The 21985-nt window shown below is 32.8% G+C and overlaps 3 protein-coding genes across 3 annotated transcripts; 1 reads left to right on the top strand and 2 right to left on the bottom strand.

The window, feature by feature from the left end:
- The first annotated feature begins 157 nt into the window (after positions 1-157).
- On the top strand, positions 158-2682 carry LOC137825686 (hypothetical protein At1g04090). Its single transcript, XM_068631426.2, has 2 exons — positions 158-387; positions 870-2682. Exons 1-2 carry the CDS (start codon positions 240-242, stop codon positions 2450-2452), a joined length of 1731 nt encoding a protein of 576 aa, XP_068487527.2. The 5' UTR covers positions 158-239; the 3' UTR covers positions 2453-2682.
- A 927-nt stretch (positions 2683-3609) lies between these two features.
- LOC137825679 (uncharacterized) lies at positions 3610-7076 on the bottom strand. Its single transcript, XM_068631415.2, has 7 exons — positions 6765-7076; positions 6395-6485; positions 5927-6042; positions 5725-5784; positions 5582-5647; positions 4315-4520; positions 3610-4055 (listed from the first exon to the last, which is right to left on the bottom strand). Exons 1-6 carry the CDS (start codon positions 6819-6821, stop codon positions 4323-4325), a joined length of 588 nt encoding a protein of 195 aa, XP_068487516.1. The 5' UTR covers positions 6822-7076; the 3' UTR covers positions 3610-4055; positions 4315-4322.
- A 2024-nt stretch (positions 7077-9100) lies between these two features.
- Positions 9101-20782, bottom strand: LOC137810857 (protein EXPORTIN 1A). The gene is made up of 32 exons (XM_068612327.2): positions 20386-20782; positions 19951-20067; positions 19415-19507; positions 19238-19309; positions 18611-18718; positions 18458-18540; positions 17676-17814; positions 17529-17597; positions 17375-17452; positions 17206-17268; positions 17080-17124; positions 16751-16858; positions 16449-16547; positions 15885-16091; positions 15392-15451; positions 14975-15085; positions 13776-13873; positions 13588-13696; positions 13333-13398; positions 13087-13185; positions 12872-12952; positions 12683-12772; positions 11970-12055; positions 11781-11861; positions 11513-11695; positions 11284-11350; positions 10721-10831; positions 10492-10599; positions 10182-10319; positions 9967-10107; positions 9793-9897; positions 9101-9712 (listed from the first exon to the last, which is right to left on the bottom strand). The coding sequence occupies exons 1-32, from the start codon at positions 20482-20484 to the stop codon at positions 9590-9592; spliced, it is 3237 nt and encodes a 1078-aa protein (XP_068468428.1). The 5' UTR covers positions 20485-20782; the 3' UTR covers positions 9101-9589.
- Between the last annotated feature and the right edge of the window lie 1203 nt (positions 20783-21985).

Below are 21985 nucleotides of genomic sequence, written 5' to 3'. Positions count from 1 at the left end.
AGATCCACACAATGAAACGATAACTTTGTTTTATTCCTTCTCTTTTGCATGTCAAAAACATAAGTTAAAAATGAAATGATTTTCATAATAAAGTTCCAACACAAAATAAAAATGGATCAAAGCTGAGCTTCTTCCTCGTTTCATTGAGGAAGAAATATGGTATCTCAAAATCAAAATACGCATGCAGAGTGCATGTAAAATCCATGAATTAATTTGGAATAAGAAGGGCTTTTGGTAACATGCAAGAACGTAAAAAGGAGTTTGCACCTGCGATTTATGGAGAGATGAATGGCTCCAAGTGCTTTCGTTGGAATGCAAATGCAATGCCTCAATCGTCTTCTCCTCAAACCTTTTCTCTTCCCTCTCCAATCCCTCAATGGTCTCAAGGTCTCAATTTATTATATGAAGATTTTCCTTAATGTCACTAAATATTTCATGGTAGGAATATGCGTTATTATTTGGATTTTTTAGGGCTATTATGCATTTTTTTTCATCCTTTATGCTAATAAACACCTCTTGTCTTTCTGGACTATCATTGATGAAATTGATTTTTTCACACTCATTCCTTTCCGGATTATCATTTGTGTACCTTTTCCCATGGCATGTTTGATGAGACTTGATGCTAGTAAATTTCAGTGCATTAATAGCATGATTTGCATATTATAATTCATCAAATCTGAATTCTTTAAGGAATTTATCTCTGGGGATGATTTGCAGTAAGTTTGTTGTTGAAGGTAACAATTTCACCCTGCAGAAAAAAAATGAGAATGTTGTGCTTTCATGACATTGCAGTCTCAATGCCACATAACATTTTGAGAAAGGATCATTAACTTACCTCTGAACAATTTTATGTGTATGTTTCATTACAGGACAAGGTTTTGCTTCCGGCCTTATAAATCTTGGTGAAATACAAGTTTCCAAGGTCACTAGGTTTGAGTTTATTTGGAGTAGCAGTGGTATGCTAGACACTAAAAAAGCTGTTACATTCTATAGGCCTGTAGAAATACCTGATAGTTTTCGTATTCTTGGTCACTATTGTCAATCCTGTGACAAGCCTTTGAGGGGTTTTGTGCTTGTTGGTAGGGAGGTTGAAACTGCTGATATTTGCAATCAAGATAAGTTACCTCCTATGAAGAATCCCCTTGATTTTAAGTTGGTTTGGGGTGAAAATGCAGCAAGTTTGGAAATTTCAAGCGTATACTTCTGGGTACCTGAACCTCCTGAAGGTTACAAGGCCCTTGGCTGTTTGGTCACTACCAAACATGAGAAGCCTTCATTGGATGAAATGTGCTGTGTTCGTACAGACCTCACTCATAAATGTGAACCATACCGTCAAATACTCACTTCTGGCTCTAGAATTCCAGAGTTTTCATTTCAGGTATGTAGTTTGAGACCTTGTGATCGTGGCATGCTAGGGAAAGGAGTTTGTGTGGGGACTTTTTTCTGCAGCAGTGGCTGGACCATGAGAGAAGATGTCCCTGTTGCATGCTTGAAGAACCTGAATCCTGCAATACAAGCAATGCCAAATCTGCAACAAATACACGCACTTATTAACCATTATGGCCCTACTATTTTCTTTCATCCTCAGGAAATTTACTTGCCATCTTCTGTGGATTGGTTTTTCAACAATGGAGCACTTTTGTACACAAAGGGTGTATCCAAAGGAGAGAGAATTGATGCAACTGGGTCAAATCTACCTGGTGGGGGATCAAATGATGGCCAGTTTTGGATAGACTTGCCAAGAGATGATAAAAGGGATGTTGTGAAACGTGGGGACTTGAAAAGTGCAAAGCTTTATGTTCATGTGAAGGCTGCTGTTGGTGGAACTTTTACTGACATTGCAATGTGGGTGTTTTGTCCTTTCAATGGACCAGCCACTCTGAAGTTTGGAATTAAGAACATTCCTTTGGGAAGGGTTGGAGAGCATGTTGGTGACTGGGAGCATTTCACACTTCGCATAAGCAACTTCAGTGGAGAACTTTATAGCATATACTTCTCACAGCACAGTGGTGGTGAATGGGTGGATGCCTGTGACTTGGATTATATTGAAGGCAATAAAGCTATTGTTTACTCATCCAAATGTGGTCATGCAAGTTACCCTCGTCCTGGTACCTGTATCCAAGGTTCTTCAAAACTTGGGATTGGCATAAGGAATGATGCTGCTAGGAGTAATTTGTATGTGGATTCTAGTGTTCACTATGAGCTTGTTGCAGCTGAGTATCTTGAAAATGATGTCACTGAGCCTCAGTGGTTGCAGTTTATGAGAGAATGGGGTCCCAAAATTGTTTATGATTCAAAAACTGAGCTGGATAAGGTAATCAATGCTCTTCCTCGCATGCTTAAATATTCTGTGAAGAACTTGTTTAACAAGTTCCCAGTGGAACTTTATGGTGAAGAAGGTCCCACTGGGCCAAAAGAGAAAAATAATTGGTTAGAGGATGAAAGATGGTGATTCTGTGTTGTTCATTCAAATCACACTGTCACTGCCTGTTGGTGAGTAAAAATTTTGGAGTGTTGTGTTGTAATTGAATTTGAATGTACATGTAGATAGATACATAGATAGATAGAATTAGAATTATGTAATAAGTTTTACGTTTGGTGATGCTTATTATATCTTGAATGTTTGGCTAATGATTTGTGCATCACTTATAATAATAGATGCACATGTATCTCACACTTGGATTGAATGATAATTCTTGCACTGAGTTATATTGCATTATCTTAATTGTTGTACAATGCTGTCCTTCCCACAACAAATTAATGGTGCTAGCATGGAATCGTGATAAAAAATCATATTCACGTAACTCTTGAGAGAAATATAACAAGACCCTGTTCTTTTTTTCCTTTGGTATTTTCTTCAAAAGCAATGTATACCTTTGTTTTACTTTCATTTGGATACAAATTTAGAACTTAAATTGTGATTTCTTTTCCATCTTTTTCACTCAATCCTTTTTTTTTCAACATTTGGTAACTCCCAAAATGTTCACTTCATTACTATTTTCTTTTCTTTTTATTTCCTGTACTATTTCATCTAAGCATTATATTAATATTTTGGCTTCATTTTATCTTTCTGTATTTTTTTGTGTTTCTGAATTTGTAACTGCTTAACCAATTTTTTTTACATTCATTAAACTATATAGGTATAATTAATGAATGGTCGTAAAGGGTCACATCATATTTTAATCTTGATCAATATTTCTAATTTAACAAAAAAATTAAACAAGCAAAAAAAAAAAACTTCCCCGTTAGGAATAAGTCTAGATTCAGATTTTTCTTAAGACCTAATATAATTTGAATAAGTCTAGATTTGTGGAGTGATATATATTTGCCATGTTTTTAAAATTGGGATTGAAAAAGTCTTTGAATAGTTTGAGTTAAATATTAAACTTTTATACAGTACTTTTTTTTTTATCATTTTTATAAACTTTAGTATTAAATCATATTTATTGTTTTAGTAAATTATTATAAAAAAAATACTAAAACATCTTATTCTCTAAAATAAGTAGTAATCGTCGGAATAAAACTGAACTTATATATCTTAAAGAAGAAAATAACTAAAAAACAGAATTTACTAAAAATAATATTTGGCATCAATAGTACAATAAGTCATAAAAAAAATTTATAAGTAACAAGTGTTAATATACATAAGATACTTCTTAGATATTCAGTGATATGAGAACAAAAGATTAGTAACAACGATTATCATATATTCTAACAAAAATGACTGAATTATAAGTGGGAAAGGAGGTAAATAATTGCAGCCACCCAATTGAATTGGATTACAATAAAATGTTGGCGAGAATAATGACAAGCTCCCAATGCATTAATTAGTCAGAAGCACACAGTAAGTAAGGGAAATCGATAAGCCAAAAGAATTTGGTTAATCGCTCTTCATACACAAAGTTGTATAACTGGAGTAAGTCATGCACCCTAAAAGCTGAAACAGCTTCATATTTTCAGTGCTTCAGATGTTAAACCAAAAAAATTGACAATCACTCACATCAATCTCAGAACGGACACGCACTCTACAAAGTCATCCTGAAGCCAAAATACGTCTGCAATAAAGAATACACATATAATATGTAATGGGGGTGATAAACAGGAAAGTAGGTAATGATTGAAATAATATGTATATCTATCAATCGTTTTTCATAACATATGATATTTGGTCTAATTTTCCTTTTTTCTTTTTCTTTTTTAATAATATTTTTTTTCATGTGATAATAGACAATTGTTGTTACTTGAGATTGAGATGACAGCCTAATGATGCTAACATGAAAGCTTTTATAAATAAAATAATATGGTAATTCAAACCTTGAAAATTAGAAGGATGAAGTTCCTAGTCCTATTGAAGAATATCCGGCAGCTCTTCTCTCCTTCAGAGTTGTGGACAGCCAATCCAAGCCCTCATAAAGGCCATCTCCCCGAAGGGCGCAAGTGCCTTGTATGTGCCACTTTCTATTCTTCAGATCCAAGAGACCTAATCCTTCACATACTTCCCTTGGTGACATTGCTCCTCTCTGAAAACAAAAGGAAAATATTAACAAATATTATAACTAGACTCATAATAATGCAGAACTCCGTAAATTGTTTGGAGGAGATTAGTTTGTTCAAAAACAAAGATCTGCCACTGCCAGAATCATTGATAACCATATAGAGAAAATATTTGTTTTTAAAGATAGAGAAGTTTCATTAGAAGAAAATGTGCATGTACTGGGAATGGAAACTGGTATCATGCCTTCTTTGAAAAGCATGCAAGTGGTATACGTGTAAGAATTTAACTTGAATTTGTAAAAAAAAATCGAATTCTCCAAAAAAGTGAATTCTTTTCTACTGGTATTTAATGTTTTATGGTCATGCATATCGTGAACAAACAAGAAGAAACAAAGCACTTATTGATAGAAAATGTTACCAGAAAATAGAAAAAGATTTATGCTGAACCACACTTTTTTTGGGGTAAGCTCCAAGTTAATTAGGTTGGTATTACAATCTGATAAACTATGGAAAATAAATTATTATGAAATTTTACTAACCTCCACGCAAGGCGTTTTCTAAATAAGCTTATTATGAAAGTGTTTTTTTATTATTATTATAAGCTTGTGTAACTTAGTTGGTCCTATGATGGGAACAAGCACTCAGCCACATCTTTACTTTTTTCTGTAGCTACAGATTTGTATAGTTTTCCCAAGTTGGTTCACATTTCTCATATGATCCAACAAACATATCAGCTAATCATAGTGCAAATTAAGTATGTCGCACACTGTTGGATGCATAATGCATCATCTAATAATGGTTACAAATAATAATGGTGAAGGCAACTGTCTGTTAGTAGCTTGTAAATAATTTTCTCGGTTTGACTGCACATGATTCCTCCAGATAGTTGCTTATTTTAAATATTTTAATGGTTTTTGCAACTTAAAACTTACCTGCACTGTTCTTTCTATTATATGCATTAATAATAGCATACTACCACCAACTCTTGTAGCATATGCAGTAAACAGTGTCAATCAATTCACATTACTTGGCTCCAATTTCTTGTTACTCAAAAAAAAAAAACAGTGAATGAAGAAAGAAGACATACCAGGTCCTGTTTGTTAGCAAACACCAATATTATACTGTGAAGCATAAACGGATCATTTATGATTGTCTGCAAGTAATCCATAGATCTATTCAAAAATTGTTTGGAATAACATGGCATATGTGTTCATGGTTTTATTTTATCACCTGAAATTCCTGCTTAGCTTTCCCTATCCTTTCACGGTCCAGACTATCAATAACATATATCTGCATAAATATACGTATATTTATCAATCTGGCAACTATATATCAGCTGTAACAGAAGGAAAAATTCACAAGTTCCAAATTGCACGAGTTGTATTTTCACTAAGATAAAGTGGTGAATAAAACCATGAAAACTAATTCCTACCAAACCATCAGTGTTGTTGAAATAGTGCCTCCAAAGTGTCCTTAATTTCTCTTGCCCTCCAACATCCCAAACTGTGAAAACAACATTCTTATACTGAACCTTCTCCACATTAAAACCTGCAAAAACACTAGAAATTTAAAAGCCTCGAACAAAATACCTATAGTTCAGTTCTCTCTAATTTTTCTTCTACTAAACTGAAGTGTTATACTCTAACAAAATTTCTCTAGTCAATTCACACACACCCAATGCTAATAGACATTCGTCCATTTCCATTAATAAAAAGACTTCCATTACACTTCACACTGGCAATGCAGAAACAAAACTCCATACTTACTAACAAAGTCAAATAGACATAAGTAAACCATTAGCATCCTTTGGGTATCAAGACCGAAATGGCTTAATTAGCTTATACCAAGAAACCTGCTTAATTAAAAGAATTAAATTATGCATTTATAGAATGAAACCCACCAATTGTAGGAACAGTAGACAAAACTTCTCCAATGTGGAGCTTGTACAGTATGGTAGTTTTCCCAGCAGCATCAAGACCAAGCATCACAACCTAACCAAGAAAATGTTTAAAAAAAGGGTAAACACAAAACTCATCAAAAAATTAAGAATGAATAATTAGAAGACGGATGAGACAAGGCAACACAAGCATAATCGATGAAGAATTGCATCATCTTTGCTGATTAATGATGATGATAGCTGAATGTAAAAGAAAACTATTCAAAATCAAACAATTGAAACAAGATCAAGTACAAAGAACGACATCATGCATTATTTATTATTCATGCTTTTACCAATCATTATTAATATTAAAAAAGAACGAGGAAGAGACCCGCATCTCGGTATTGGCGAAGAAGGTATCGAAGAGCTTCCGAAAAGCTTGACCCATGCCTCTGTTGGATCAAATCGGGAATAATCGATTTGTGATGAAAAAAAGGAAATTCCGAAAAGATGAATTGTGAAGCTTCGAATCTAATCGGAAGAAACAGGGAAGGGATTTCTATGGGCGATTCCTTCCCCCATCATCATCATCACTTTGATGTTCAACAACAAATTCACAAATCAATAATCAATAATACAAAATCAAAATAACAACATTGTAATCTTCTTCTTATATAACTATTTCACACAAACTTATTATTCTTTTCTATGCTTTATCTTTCTCTTATATATATAAAACTAACATAATAAATGTCCAAAAAAGATTCTTGTAATAAATTATTTTAAAAATAATACTAAATACAGTTTCTCATTTATTCGAAAAGATAACTTGTTAACATTAATAATATACTTTATTAAGTTTAACATAAAATGTATATAAAAATCACTTTCTATTTTAATATCAATTAGAATAAAAAGTACAATTTATATTCAAAATTAGGGATATTTGTAAAAATTAAAAGTACATAAGAGAAATGCTGAGTTTGATTTTTTTTTCATATGACATTATCGTTCAGGAATCGAGGCTAAGTTTATATACTTCCTCCTCCCTTCATCCTTCGAAGCATCTTTTCAAGATAAAATCATGACGGAACACTAACTTCCAAAACGAACAATACCTCAGATGCGATGATTGACACTAATGATGTTGTCCAATAAACTTAAGGTCGAAACAGTTTCCAATATACTTTTCGTAAAATCTGGAGATATTAAGCATGGATATGATAACTATAATAAAGATTGGGAAAGAAATATAGATAAAAATAAGAATTTAATATATATATATTTTGGATGGAACAATTTATTATTAATAATGTAATGAGATGAAATTTTTTTATTTATTAAAGTTTGTGTGAATTTTTTTAATGGCATTGTCAATACGTTTTCTATGATACTCCACTAAAATTGTGAAATTACGTAAAAGGATTATAAAACCTTTTTCAGTGTTTATTATTTCTAAAATATTCTCAATAATATTTTTGTTCATTATTGTTATTGTTGGATGTAACTTTTAAAAAAATTAACATTATTATGTTAAAGCATGAGTTGAATGAATTTGTTATTTGCATACTGATTAAAATGTTAAACGTTGATCTATTGTTTCTTCCTGTTAGTTTTTTTTTTTGAAATGTTGTTTTAAGAGTTTTAAAAATAAAATAAAAGAATATTACTTTCTTTTTTTTCATAAAATAATTATGAAGATTTTATTTTACAATTTTTTTTTTACATTTTGATTAAATGTGTAAATTAATTAGAAGTTAAACGAGAATTACGGAGATGGAGAGAAGTAATTAATGTAATCACTATATTTTGCTTTCATATTATGGAGATGAGTTAAGGAAGTGATTATTGAAGATAGTGAGTTGATGGATTATTGGTTGAATAAGTAATTAATGAAGATATTTGCAAAAGAGCAGAAAGAAATTAAGTAACCCTGGGAATGAAGTTTCTAAGGCATTATTAGCTAATGTGAAAAAACAGGAATTTGATAATTATGAGTTACTTTCCAATCTGACTCACTAAGAACCTCTCTATACCTATAAAATCCTGAAATGCTTGAAATTGTTTTGAACCTCTCTTCCTTCAATGCCTTTCTCCTCTTGCCTTTCCTTCCTTTCTCATCTCCCCTATGGGTACACCAGTTTGGATGGTACCTGTAGAGCACACTTCGACAAAAGTTAAAGGATTCGACTCTCAATTGTCAGAGCACGGTAGATAATGACATACCTAATTCTTGAAATCTGCACTATTTATATTAGCTTTATGGACCTTCGTTAGTAGACCGAATTAGGGGATTGGTTCGCATTTAAGATTGTGCCCGTTGGTAGGCCGAATTAGATGATTGGTTTGCATTTAAGGTTGCGCTAAATAGCCTTTAATTATGAATTAATCCTACCAACTTGGTTAACCCATGAGTCATCATTGTGAGTCGATTTAAAATTACGCTAAATAACCTTTAATTATGAATTAATCCTGCTGACTTGGTCAATCCATGAGTCATCATTGGGAGTCGATAAGCCACATGCAACCTCATGGACCTCGTTATCGTAAGTAAGCGATAAGATAATCTATGATACTAACCGAGTGAATGTCCAACCATACCAGTACAGATACCATAAACTAAACCTATTACCTAGCCTTGATCTTAGTAATAGTTTGTAGAAGTATAAAATTAAAGTTAGGATGAAGAGAAAGAGAAGCGTAGGATAGAAAAAAAAATGGTGTCCATCGGGAGAAAAAGAGAATTATATAACACACTAATTCATGAAAGCATATATTAAGTGCAGTCATGGTACATGATGATGAATATCCCTAAAAATTAATTGGTGAGGGAAAAAAATACAAAATATCAAACCACAAGGGTTTTCTGCACAAACCGCCCGAGGTTAGGAGGAGGTCACACCTAAGGAGAGTCATCAATACTCGGAATGAATCTTCCATCATGCGATTCATTCATTCTATATAAAGATGCCTTCATGAATCCCTTACAAATCACAATATTATCATTCCCAATTAGAACTTCATTAATCTACACTCATCCATGAACAACCAATGCAGTATCCCCGCCCAGCCAAAACTTTCATATCAGGAACTGCTAAACCACTCTCTTCGAAAACGCTGCATCATCATCTCTTCTCAAACTATCTGCCAATGGATTCAACAAAGCCTGTGAAACAAGTTAAAATCTCCACCGTATTACTATTTCATCTACCATATCTACGAGTCCACCATTTCATCTTGCAATTCGCTTGGAGCAATAAGCCCAGGAATAGAAAGCATTCTTTGTCGTTCTCTCTCTCTCTGAGCAGCAGCCTCTTCAGCATACAGATCTTTGTTATCCTGCATACATACACCATTTCATAAACCTCACCTTTCAACTCAATTACAGATAAAACTGCTAATGAAAGGAAGAACATTACCTGAGCTGAAAATTCTTTGGACTGAATAAGAAAATCTCGTATATGATTTTTAAATGTAGATTGATCATTGGTTGACTCAAAGAGTCCATTAACAAATTGAGTAACCTGCAAATTTCTTCAGATTAGTCATTTGTTTGAAGAGACAACAAATATTATTTATTTCTCCACATTTACCTCTGATGCAGTCATGTTGGGAAATGAGGTGCTTAGGAGCTTTATGGTAAACTCCCGTACGAAGGCTGAATTATTTGAGTATGAATATGATGGATTAGTAGCAGGATCCCAAAGAGGTTCAGTTAGGACACCAGTTTCCAGCTGAAAAAGGGTAGAGCTCGTTACTTTTGCTATTTCTTAAAAAACTAGTAAAACAAAGGATTGTGATGCCATACCAAACAGAACAAATGCTGAAGCACCAAGACATGCAATTTGAACCCTGGCTTATGAAAAGTATCGGTTAAGACGGCAAATATCTCTTGTTCAATTGTCAAAAAGTATGTCCGGTAAAACTGATTACAGAACTCTGAGCCCTGTTACAAAGACAACATTCCACCAAATATATAAAAAAAGGAACATATATGCCAACACAGTAAGAACCAGAACAAGATTAATTTTACTTTGGATGAAAAAATAAAAGTTATTGTGAAGAGAATTGAGAAAATGATAGGAATCCATATAATAGAGAATGCAGAAAGAGCACACCTGAAACTTCTTCAGCATCTCCAACAACAGGTTCAGACCAGTTTCAGCAATATTTCTTTCAGTATGCCGAAAAGCCCATATGATAGAGTCCATAACAAGCTTCATTTGCTGGCACACAAATTACAAATAAAATCAGGCAGACAACAAGATTACAAAATTTGACAACAGTTAAAACCATAAAAGAACTGATGTGTGATATCGTAAGCAGAGATGGAACACAAAACACAACCTGACTTGACAAGCATATTAATGCAGGAAAACAATGAGTGGCTATGGCACGAAGTAAGGAGAAGAACTTGAGGCGATGCTCTGGGTAATCTTCAAAATTTTTAGTAATCATCTGTGAAACAGAATAAAAAGAAAAACATAAACATTCAGTGTATGTTTACCTGCAGATACCCAATAATTATGTCATGACAATTGATAAAAATTAAAAGTTATATCCTATGACAACTTCAACATCATGTATCCAAAAATAACCCTTTGATTAGTCAGGTTAGGTATCTGGATGAAACAACACCAGTGTATGATAGTGGATCATGTCTACAATGAAACAACTAACCAATAAATCTCCCATATTTTTTTATCTCTTTCACCTTTGACAATTACACTACTGTCCATCTAATCTACTCTCTTTACTAGGACTCTGCATGTATATCCACACAGCTCCAAATCACAAGTGGAGAAATTCACCAGATTTTCAGATATATGCTCACATTATATACGGTGAGAATAAATGGGTCTCAATTACATAAAATAATTTTATCATAGCTGAATATCCTACACAATTACCTCAAGTGTGCACTGAAAGACAGCTTCAAATATCCGAGGTACATCTTCAATCATTGCAGATTTATATCTGGAAAGAGAGTGACACATACTGTTCATAACTAGAATATAAAAGACATCACTCTATTCTCAGGAAGTAAATAACATAAACAAACAAAAAAATAGATTTCAAAGAACCATAGATCAGTAAAAAAAAATAAAGCAAACGAAAAAAAAAAAAACAGCAGCATACTTATTCACAATTGTGGCAAACAGTGACAAAACCTCTGATTCCCTAGCATCAGGAACATTCCTCGCATAATCTCCAAGAACAGGATCCATCATTGGAGGCACGAATTGTTTGCCAATTTGTGGTTGGTCTTCTGCCTTGTCCAAGAATGTCTCAATCAGCTTAAGTGTCTCCCTCTTAACAGAACTGTGTCAATGTAAACAATGATAGAAATTAGAGTCCACAATAATCTCATTGTACAAAACCAATACATCATCTTCAATAGACTCACCGTAGAAGTTTCACATAGGATGTTTTAGATGCAAAAGGTCCCCCTTCAGTAATACTTTTTGAAATGAGCTCGCTGTACATTCTGTGGTAGGAATATAAAACATGATTCAGTAAAAAAATTATCAAAATATTAGTTGCTGACTGTCAACTTTGTTATTAGAGTCCCTCAGTATAAAAAACTAGAACTTGCCTGTACACATTCAACATGTCCAAAAAGATCATCGAGATTTGGGGCAAGAAATATGTCCCTAAAGAAGATGCCACACTTGTATTCGTCTGAAATTGAGAGAGATTAAAATCAAAATGTTATATACAAAACTGGGCAGAACCCAGTATTGAATGCAAATTTACAACCAGAACAATTAACCATCTAATGAAAACTAGCTTAACAGAATCTTGAAACAACAAAGATTGTGAATAACAAAGTTCTATTTATTAAATGACTAAATAAGGAATCGTGTTCCCTGAACACATGTACACCAACACTGACATGCACACTGAACACAACATTGACACGGTGACAACACTAATATAGATAATCAACATGAAAAAAATTCCCTAGCCAGATAAAAGTGTCCAACACGTGTCAAAAAAATGTTGAGTTAATTTTTTTTTTTTAATTTTAACAGTTTAGGAAATCTGGACACAGCACCACACTATCCTACAAAAGTGTTAGTGCTTGCTAGCTGAAAAATCCCTGGATAAGACAAGGAGGAAAACTGGCCATTTTCTGAGCAAACATCAACAACAAATTAAACGAGGACTTTCCAACACGTAATCAATATGTCACAAAATAATAAATAAAATCTTTTAAATCCAAGTTGCTTAAATCGCATGGAGAGCTAAATAAAGAACATACAGCAGGGTCACCCTCAAATTTTGTAAATGTTTTCAAAGCTATACCTGCAATATATTAAGCACTGTCCGGATTACATCCTGATCCTTTAAAAATTCAACATTTTGATGAGCCTGCCCTATAATTTCCATCCATTTCTGAAGAAAAGGGGGAAATCACATCTGTAAGATTTTGGTTCACAATGTAAAAAAAAGATTCATATTCTTCTCTAGCATGAAAATTATTTAGCAGAAGACCTGATTTGGGAGCTCCATCAACCGCTGAAGATATTCATCTCTCTTCTGCACATCAGACTCAGCCTGAATCATGTGACCAACCTACAAAACAAGAATATTACTTAAATATGTGCAAACACAAGTATATAAAGAGAACATATGGGAAAACATGTATATATATATATATATATATATTTAACCAATGAAATTGAGATTAAAGATTTCTCAAGGCATACAGATTCATAAAAGGAATGTATTTGATGGGATTCAAGATCCATAATGGTGTTGGGAAGGCCAGTCAGAAGCTCAGACACAAACGGTTCATTTTCCCCAACCTGTAATACCAATCATTGAGGCAGTTAGGAACAATCTCATGTACTGAAGTTTATGCATAAGATTATGTACTCAAGTTATATGCATGATTGTAATAAAATGGCTACATTTTTTGCAGATAAATATTAGGAAGGAAAAAATTTGCAGACCTGCGTGATCACAAATTTACGCTTGCACTTCTGAACTATTTTCAGAAATGTGTCACAAGCCATATCCTGAAACAAAGAAACATGATTATAGAAAGCTTTAACAATTGAAGGCCCACCACAAACAAAATAAACATAAAAAAGTAAAGATGTGTTAGCTTAAATTAAGATTATATTCCACCAAACCATGATTTGTACGATAAGAAATAATATGCTAGCAAAAGTAGAGACAGAAAGTTTCAAAGTAGGAAAAATAACCTGAACTCCAGGATGGGTCTCATGCATAAACTCAAACAATTTATTCACAACAGTTTTAAGGAATTTCCAATGAGCTCTTAAGAACCTTGGATACTGGCCCACAACATACCTGCAAAAAAAACATAAGAAAAAATTAAAAGCAGTACCAAACGAGAAAAAACAAAACAGCAAATGGCCTCAATTCTTACATTATATTACTTGCAATAACAGCTTTGTTATCTTTTCCCTTGGTGATTTCACACAGGTTTAATAAGTCACGAATAACCATAACCAAAAATCTGTTTTCCTGCAAAAAATAACTTAACTATAAATATGGAAGAAAAATATCAAACCTAATAAAAGAATGCCACAAAAAAAATACAGAGATAATTAACAAAATAAAAGCAGTTAAGAAAGTGATGTGATGCATGCATCAATCTCAGAAAAAACAAAATAGACCTACATGATTCTGATGCATATTTCTGTGCCAGACTAAAAAACTAACAATTTAAGAGTAATTAAAACTGCTAAAAGTAAAAACTGAGATATGATAACTATTAACATATTCCTACTCAAGCACAGCTAACCTAAGCTTGCATTCCACGTGCAACCTTCCAGTCAGGGAAACAAAGGTTTGATTGATTGTAGACATATGGATCCACATCAGTAATTAATGGCAAAACAAAGTGAGCTCTGCTCGGACAGAAAAATATAGAAGATTTTATGGAAAACTAAAATCTCACTATTACTAGACTTGACTTGTCTCATGAAGTTGGAGTGATTAAACAATTTATACAGGCTCCCCCATCTTGATCACTGAAACATAAAGAGGTACAAGGACAAGGACTGCTCTAGGAAGATAAGGGAAACACTAAGGTGACAGGTATTGTCATGTTGATTGGACAGCAACTCCTATATGCAAGTGACCTTCTACTGCATAGAGTTTTCATTGGAGGCAATGTTGTTTCTTTGAAAAGGAAGAAACATCATGTGGTTGTTCAATCTAATGTCAAAGTTTAGTATAAGGCAATGACATCAATCAATTGTGTAGATAAACCAATTCCTCCAAGTTTAGTATAAGGCAATGACTATATACAATGGGTTGACTTATACATCTTACTACCTATCTAACCTATGTTTAGGCTGATCTTTACTTTTGTTGTATATGTTGGTTGTTAGGGTTCCCTATAAATGAATGAATTATAGCTAAGAGATGAAACAATCTCTCCTAAGCTTTTTTATATCAAAAAAGAGAACATGGTTGTCCTAAAACTTAATTAAAAAAATAAACCAACATGCTATAATTACAAAAAGACTTCAAGGATTGTACAACTCCTCGTTTGATTTTGAAATTGAATGCACATTGTAGCATAATATAAATCAATCTAGAGCATGAAGTTTACAATACCTGTTCTTCCACCATGGAACCAGATATAGAACCTATTGCCCAGCATAGTGTATTTAAATTGTTCCATGTCCAATCCTCACCGCTAAGCTGTTTACTTAATTTCCTGAGCATCTGGAATAACAAAAGACCATTAGAAACAAAAAGCCATATATATAGCCCAAACATACAAAAATCGTATTATAGGTAGCTTTTACATAAAAAAAACAAAAGAATTACACAACTACACCTTCATCTTACTGAGTTTGACTTTAATCCATTAATTTTATATTTTAATCCATTAATTTTAAGCCAATAAAATTGATACTGTTACGTAAATTAAAGTTTGGCTCATAACTTATAAAACAAGGTAAAAAGAAACAAGGAATATTATGATTGTATTTCCCAGCAAAACAACCAAAGGATTTCAGATCCACATACCTGTTTTTCAGTATCATCATGGTCAAGATGTGACAAATAAATAAGGGTCTCTCTCATAATCTGTACAAAAAAAGTGACAAATGTGAGTGACAGATTGGATTAAACTCTAATTAGATATTACTTAGGACTTTAATTCTACTTTTTCAAAAGAGGACTTTTTTAAGCAGCATAATTACTTTGTATTAGCTTTTAACTTGGATTGGATTAGAACATATGCAAATCTTTATGATAAGTTTAAATTTCACTAGAGTTACAATAATATTTCAAAGTATCAGTATTGAATCAGAGTCCAGCATCTAGAGAAGTAATCTCGAATTTTCCCCAGTGATTACCAATCAAAAAGTGTCTCATATTAACTAAATATCACAAACAATATTATGTATAAACAATCTATTAAAACAATATTCTGAGGACAAAAACTGAGTCGGTTTTTTCATGTATAGATATGAATATCCAACAGACTTTTAGCAGAATTAAGGTGTCATCTTATAACCTTGTACTGAACAAGAACATCATTGTCCTTCAAGGTTTCACGAACGATGTTCCCATTTTCATCTTCAACTATGAGAACTTCTTCAGGTTTTGCCATTCGACAGATCATGAGCATTCTCAACTTTGACATGGGACCAGCATACAGCTGTCGGCGCTGAAGAAGCTGAGAACCGTGTCCATCAACCATACCAGGGAGCATTGCCGGTACCTACTTATTCCATTGATGAAAATACATCAGCAAGACATATGAATAGTATACTGCCACTGTGTTTGCAAAGAAGATAGAAGGACACAAGACGTAGGTATAAAAAAATATATGAATAATTATGTTGATTAAACATATATATATATATATGAATGAGATACGATTCATACATTGTTTAACCCAACATAATATTTTTACATTTCAAGACCTACACGTCCAACTATTTTGTCATAAGCACATTTTTCAGTATGAATGTAATATACCAACTCAAATTTTGCTAAACAAGTTTTTTTAGTGAAGAAAAATATAATTGTTAATCCTTGATTATAACTATCAATGTGGAAGCATTAGAGAGATCACCTGAAGTCCCATCAGGGTTGCTGCGGCAGCAGGACTGTCTAAACTTCTGTGCGGTTCAAACAGCTCTGATACCAAGGAATTCCAGTAGTCCAAACAGACCTGTTTTTTTATTAAAATCAGGTACAACGTGAACCTAGGTTTCAGAAAAGGCAATAGTGGCACAAAAACTAGACCAGAATGCACATGTCGGCTAACACATTGGGAGGGAGTGCAGAAGACATCTATAAGGCAAATATAAAATGAAACAAGCATTCACAACAGAAGAAATATGCAAAAGCAAGAACATTTTAATACCAGCATACCTTAAAAACCTCAGTATCATCCACATAAGAAATGTTGATAAGATATTCAAGGCCTGCTAGTAAAGCAGCTATATTCTCTTGAGTGGATTCCAGGACACGAATGTGAACCTGCATAAATAGAAAAGTACCATAATACTGTTAAGTGATAGCAAAACCTTCAATGAGAAACTCATAAGCCGTACATAGAAAAGGGAAGAGGATCAGAAATGAAAGAGAGACATCAGCATGAGAAAGGTCAAATTCTTTCACAATATGAATACAAATGCTTGTATTGTGAAGAAAAGAAAGGTCACACCTTATAAGCAATATACATAAAAAATGAAACTTGCCTTGAAAAAGGACGTGAAGAAAAGTGCCAGATTCTGTATAAATGCCTACACAAAAGAAAAGAAGGGTCAGTCAAATACTTCACAATTAATGAGGCAAATTAGGGATTTTATTCAACAACGACTCACTTGTTCTTCAGTTGAACCCTTTGTATATGCCTCGGGAATATCTGAACTTTGTGGGAGTATACTCTACATTAAACATGACAATATCCAAAATCAATAAAATAAATAAATTCAATATAATCAAACGATTCAGAATGTAGTATATTTTACAAAAAGGGAGATCAAGACACACCTGCAACTGGACCATGAATATGTTATACATCTTGACATACTGCACATCATAGTAATTTCCAAATTGAAGGGATGCCACCTGCAATAATAAATAGTGAATAATTGATGTTGAAAATCTCAGGGAAGAGCATAAGGCAATTAAGGGAGGAATATACCTCAGTTAAACATTGCAGTGTTAGGTTCCTATATGCTGGGAGTGGGAAAAATTTTAGAAGTGTCTCAAGCTGGTGAGGTACATAAAACACATTTCAGTTTAAGAAATCCTCAAAAACAAGTACGTTGCAACTGAAAACTTCACCTACCAATGGTGATTCAAATATATAACCCAAGGGAATCCATGATAAAAAGGCATGCAATGTAGACAGAGTCGCACGTATGAGTTCAGTCCTTTGTGAGGCTGATAACACATACAAGCATAGCTCATGAATGAGTTGAAATTCACTGCAAAAAAAACAGTGTAAATATTAGCAATGAATAGACACTTCATACATAGTAAATGTAGAAAAATCACATTAGATCACTTAATACATAACTAGCAAAGCACTTTAAGCTATGTTATCTAAAGACCAAACTGTACATTTGCACTAGAGGGACTTCTGGACAAAATATTTCCAATTTAGAATAATTAAGTCATATGGTAACGTGTGGTTGCAGATCAGTTGAGCAGTAAACAAATCAATTCAGTTCTGAAATAGACAATCCATTGCTAATAAAAAAATTAAATCATTTTATGTCAATCAACCCAATCTAATCCTCCAGTTAATTCACCAATTAACAACTGAATCAATGCACCAACCACAATCTATTTTGCCACCTAACATATTATCATCAATGATTCTACCTAACAACTACTAGAAGCAAATAATATCTCTTGACATTCGTAGCATCACTAAATCTCATAGAAGTGAACCAAAAATAATATAGCATCACAACTAAAATAAATTAAAAAGGCAAAATCCTTACAAATCTACTACTGTAAAAAAATCAAGCCATTAAAACTCAATCTTTCAAAGACCAAACACAAAATAAAAATGAAATGTCAAGCACAAAAGGGCATACAGTTCTGGTCTATGACATGAATTACCTGTTCAAAGATTGTTTAAGCTCTTTAATCTTCTGCTGGGTCATCTCGCCTCTTGAAAAATCAAAAACCTCTTCACTCAAAAGCTGTAAAGACATTTTTTAGGTTAGTAATTTAGATCAGGTCAGAATCTAAGGTTAAGTAGGATGAACTTACTTTCAAAATAGCCATACAATTCTCACAAATTGTTTCACTAGTTTTAGCTGCAGAGACAAGGTCCGGAATAAAGCTTCGCCATCTTGCCGGCCATTCATGCTTCAAAATCTGCATCAGGCAAACCCCACATTACAGAGACTTGAGCAGTGTACAAATTCATGTATACCAAAAGCTGGAAAAATAATGGAAAGACTTTTGAAATCAAAATTAAAAAGGAAAAATGTGAAATATACATTTAAAATAAAATTATAATAAAACTGCATAGCAGATATTTTCATCTTAATATATAAGTATGAAAGTATGAAGCTTCTCAAACACACATATGCACATTATCTATATGTATGCATCTGAAGGAGGGGGCAATTTCCTATTCATGAATAGAAAAGGAAAGATTAAGACATATGCACCAAATAACAGATTAGAAGAATCAAAAGAATAGTCCAAACAAGTTGTATGCATTAGGTACTCAGATATGGAGAAGAAAAACAGACAAAACATTGTTGAGTGGTTTGAATTTAATCATGGAAAAATATGGGATAAAACAGATGTGATGAACAATGGTTTGTGAGACTGATAATTTAATCAGAATACTCAGTCGAAATAACGGAACAGAACTACCATTTTTACCTGAACTAATATAATATTGAGTTTGTTGACATACAACCTTTCTGCTCGAAATGAAGCATCATTGCTAGAAAGCTGCGAAAGTAAAGCCAATAATGAGCACACACTAGCTTGGTGTCCATAAAAAATCTAAGAAAACTGAAATGGTCCATTTCTGATTTCTTTAAATGTGGTTCGTACCTGTACAATGACATCAGAGATGAAATTTTTCATTCCATCTCTCTGCTCAACAGGTAATGCATTCCATCTATACTTAATTACACCTTCTAGAACCTGAATGTACAAGAATAAAAGAATTTATAAACATAAAAAGTCACCTTTAATCACATTATCAAGAAATAGAAAACTTGTTGATAAATCTTGTTTTCCAAGTCATTGCTCAAAACAGAGTTTAAACTTGCCATAAGGCTCTTAATTTTTCCTACATGCACTCAAATCATACATAACTATGGCACCTTAATTAAAAGGTTTTTAACCAATCATCCTCTCAAATGCAACATCCAACTAATATTATCAACCTAGAACAAAGATATATTCGGTAAGACAGAAAGCCAAGTTTGTTGTTCTAGCTATAGGCTAGTTAATACTAATCCAGAAGAATACTTCTTACTATTGAAACTCACATCCTTTACTGAAAATTAAAAATTCATAATCCACAAGTTCATTCTGATCCTGCATAGTATAACTACAGACACATGTCATTAAACAAAACAAACCTGTAAGGCAAAGAACTTGGTATTCAGATTGTGAGTATTTTGCAAAACATGCATGACTTGTAGCCACATATCGGGATTGTTTTGCAAGTCGCGCAGAATCTGATCAGCAGCATTTCTCTGCATCAACAACGTACAATATCAGTCCGACTAAAACCAATATATGGTCTTGTTTAGTAAGACCGTACTCTAGACGAAACATACTATTCATCCTACGTTCCAGGATTAATAATTAACCACACTAGTCCAAACAAACACACAATCCAACCAAATAGCTTTGGTTTAACTCTACATTGCATGTATTAACAAGAGGTGAATTGTATAGAGAAACAGAATCCGCGCAGCAACGGAATGAAAACAGAGTGTCAATTGAATTGAGTGATTAAACCCTAAGTGCAAGTGCGAAGTGTTGGAGAGAAACGAGAGAGGGAGAGAGACCTCTTCCTTAGATCCGGTGCCGTAGAAGGCGGCGACGGTGGCGTCAAGAAGCGGAACGTCAATCGGCTGACTCAAATCCCGGAGCTTCTCGGCGGCCATGGAATGAGAGTGATAAAACCCTAGAGTGAGTAGTGTACGGCCAGAGCAAGAAAAACCCTAGAGTAGAGTGCGAGAGAGGAAGAGAGAGATATTTCAGGGAGAAAGAACTGCCTTAGACTTTTTATTTTTATTATTGGAAATATTAAATAAATGTTTGTGTGTGTATATATATAGAGAGAGGGAGATGAAAAAGACAGCTTGAATTTGAAGCAGAGTTTGAAAGAAAGGAAGAGAGACACACTTAAAGGACTCTCTTGATTTTGATTTTCATGCCAGGGAAGTTATGGGCTGTGTTCTCATTTTTCAGTGCCCAAATTTCTTTTTTCTTGGCCCATTATTCTACCCCACTTTATTTTATGTACTTTTTTTTATTGGTAATAATCAAGAAAAGTATATTATTTTAATTATTAATTATTGTTAAATCAGATTATATTTTTTTTAATCTTATTAGGTGATAAAATGAATCAATTTAATTTGAATTAGTATGTTACACCACCCTCAATAAATAATGAGAACATAATACAAATTTTTTTATCAACAAAAATAAATAAATATTAATTATTTGAGGGTTATACATATTCAACACCAAGCATGCAACTCAATAAAATAAAAATGACATCTCCTCACAAAGAGTAGAACACATACTTAACCAACCTAAAACAAATCACTTTTTTAAACACATGCAAATCAGAAGATGAAAACCCCACTGTAAAAGAAAAATAAACTAAATAAACAACTTTTAAGATTAAACAAAATCAGACATTCAATTAAGTCATAGAGAAAATTTTGAAAGGATCAATTATTTATATTTTAAAGGTGTGCTTATTCTAATGTTATCAAGTCTCAATTACCACAATAATCCAAACATTTCCTACCACTAAATTAATAAATTTAGGAGCATCAAACACATAATACAATTTAGTTCAACATATAAAATTAATTGAATTAAATTATTAATGATTTTTTACTTGTAGTGTATAAAAAAAATCACCTGATTGTGATTTTGATTTTTACTTATTGTGTATAAATTAAATTTAAATTTCTTACTTTATTTTCATCATAAAGTTGAACAATTATACAAAACAAATCTATTAGTATATGATTCACTATATCAATATCTTACATTCTTACTTTCTTAATATTTTGTTATTTTTTTTAAAAAAAAAAACAAATGTTCAGTACATTTTTGTTCACAGAGATTTTTCCAAATAGAAAAACATTCGATAATGAAGAAGATGTAAAAAAGATAAATGTTAAAAGTATTTTTCTTTAAAGAAAAATTATTTTTAGGTTTAGGTTTAATCACTAAGAAAACCACAATGCTTTGGATATAAGTTACATGACAAAAGTAATTGGTCCACAATAAGAGACAATCATCAATGAAACTCACTCATCAAGAAATATTAGAATAGTAACATGTCAAGTGATATTCTTTTACTTTTAAGATACATATTCTAAAATTATTCCATTTTTTTCTATTATGTTTTTGAATATTTTTGAA

The sequence above is a fragment of the Phaseolus vulgaris genome, chromosome 11 (assembly GCF_051622355.1).
Source record: "Phaseolus vulgaris cultivar YP4 chromosome 11, ASM5162235v1, whole genome shotgun sequence".
Taxonomy (NCBI): Eukaryota; Viridiplantae; Streptophyta; class Magnoliopsida; order Fabales; family Fabaceae; genus Phaseolus; species Phaseolus vulgaris.
Note: the sequence above shows the minus strand (reverse complement) of the source record. Positions and strands in the feature narration are given on the sequence as shown.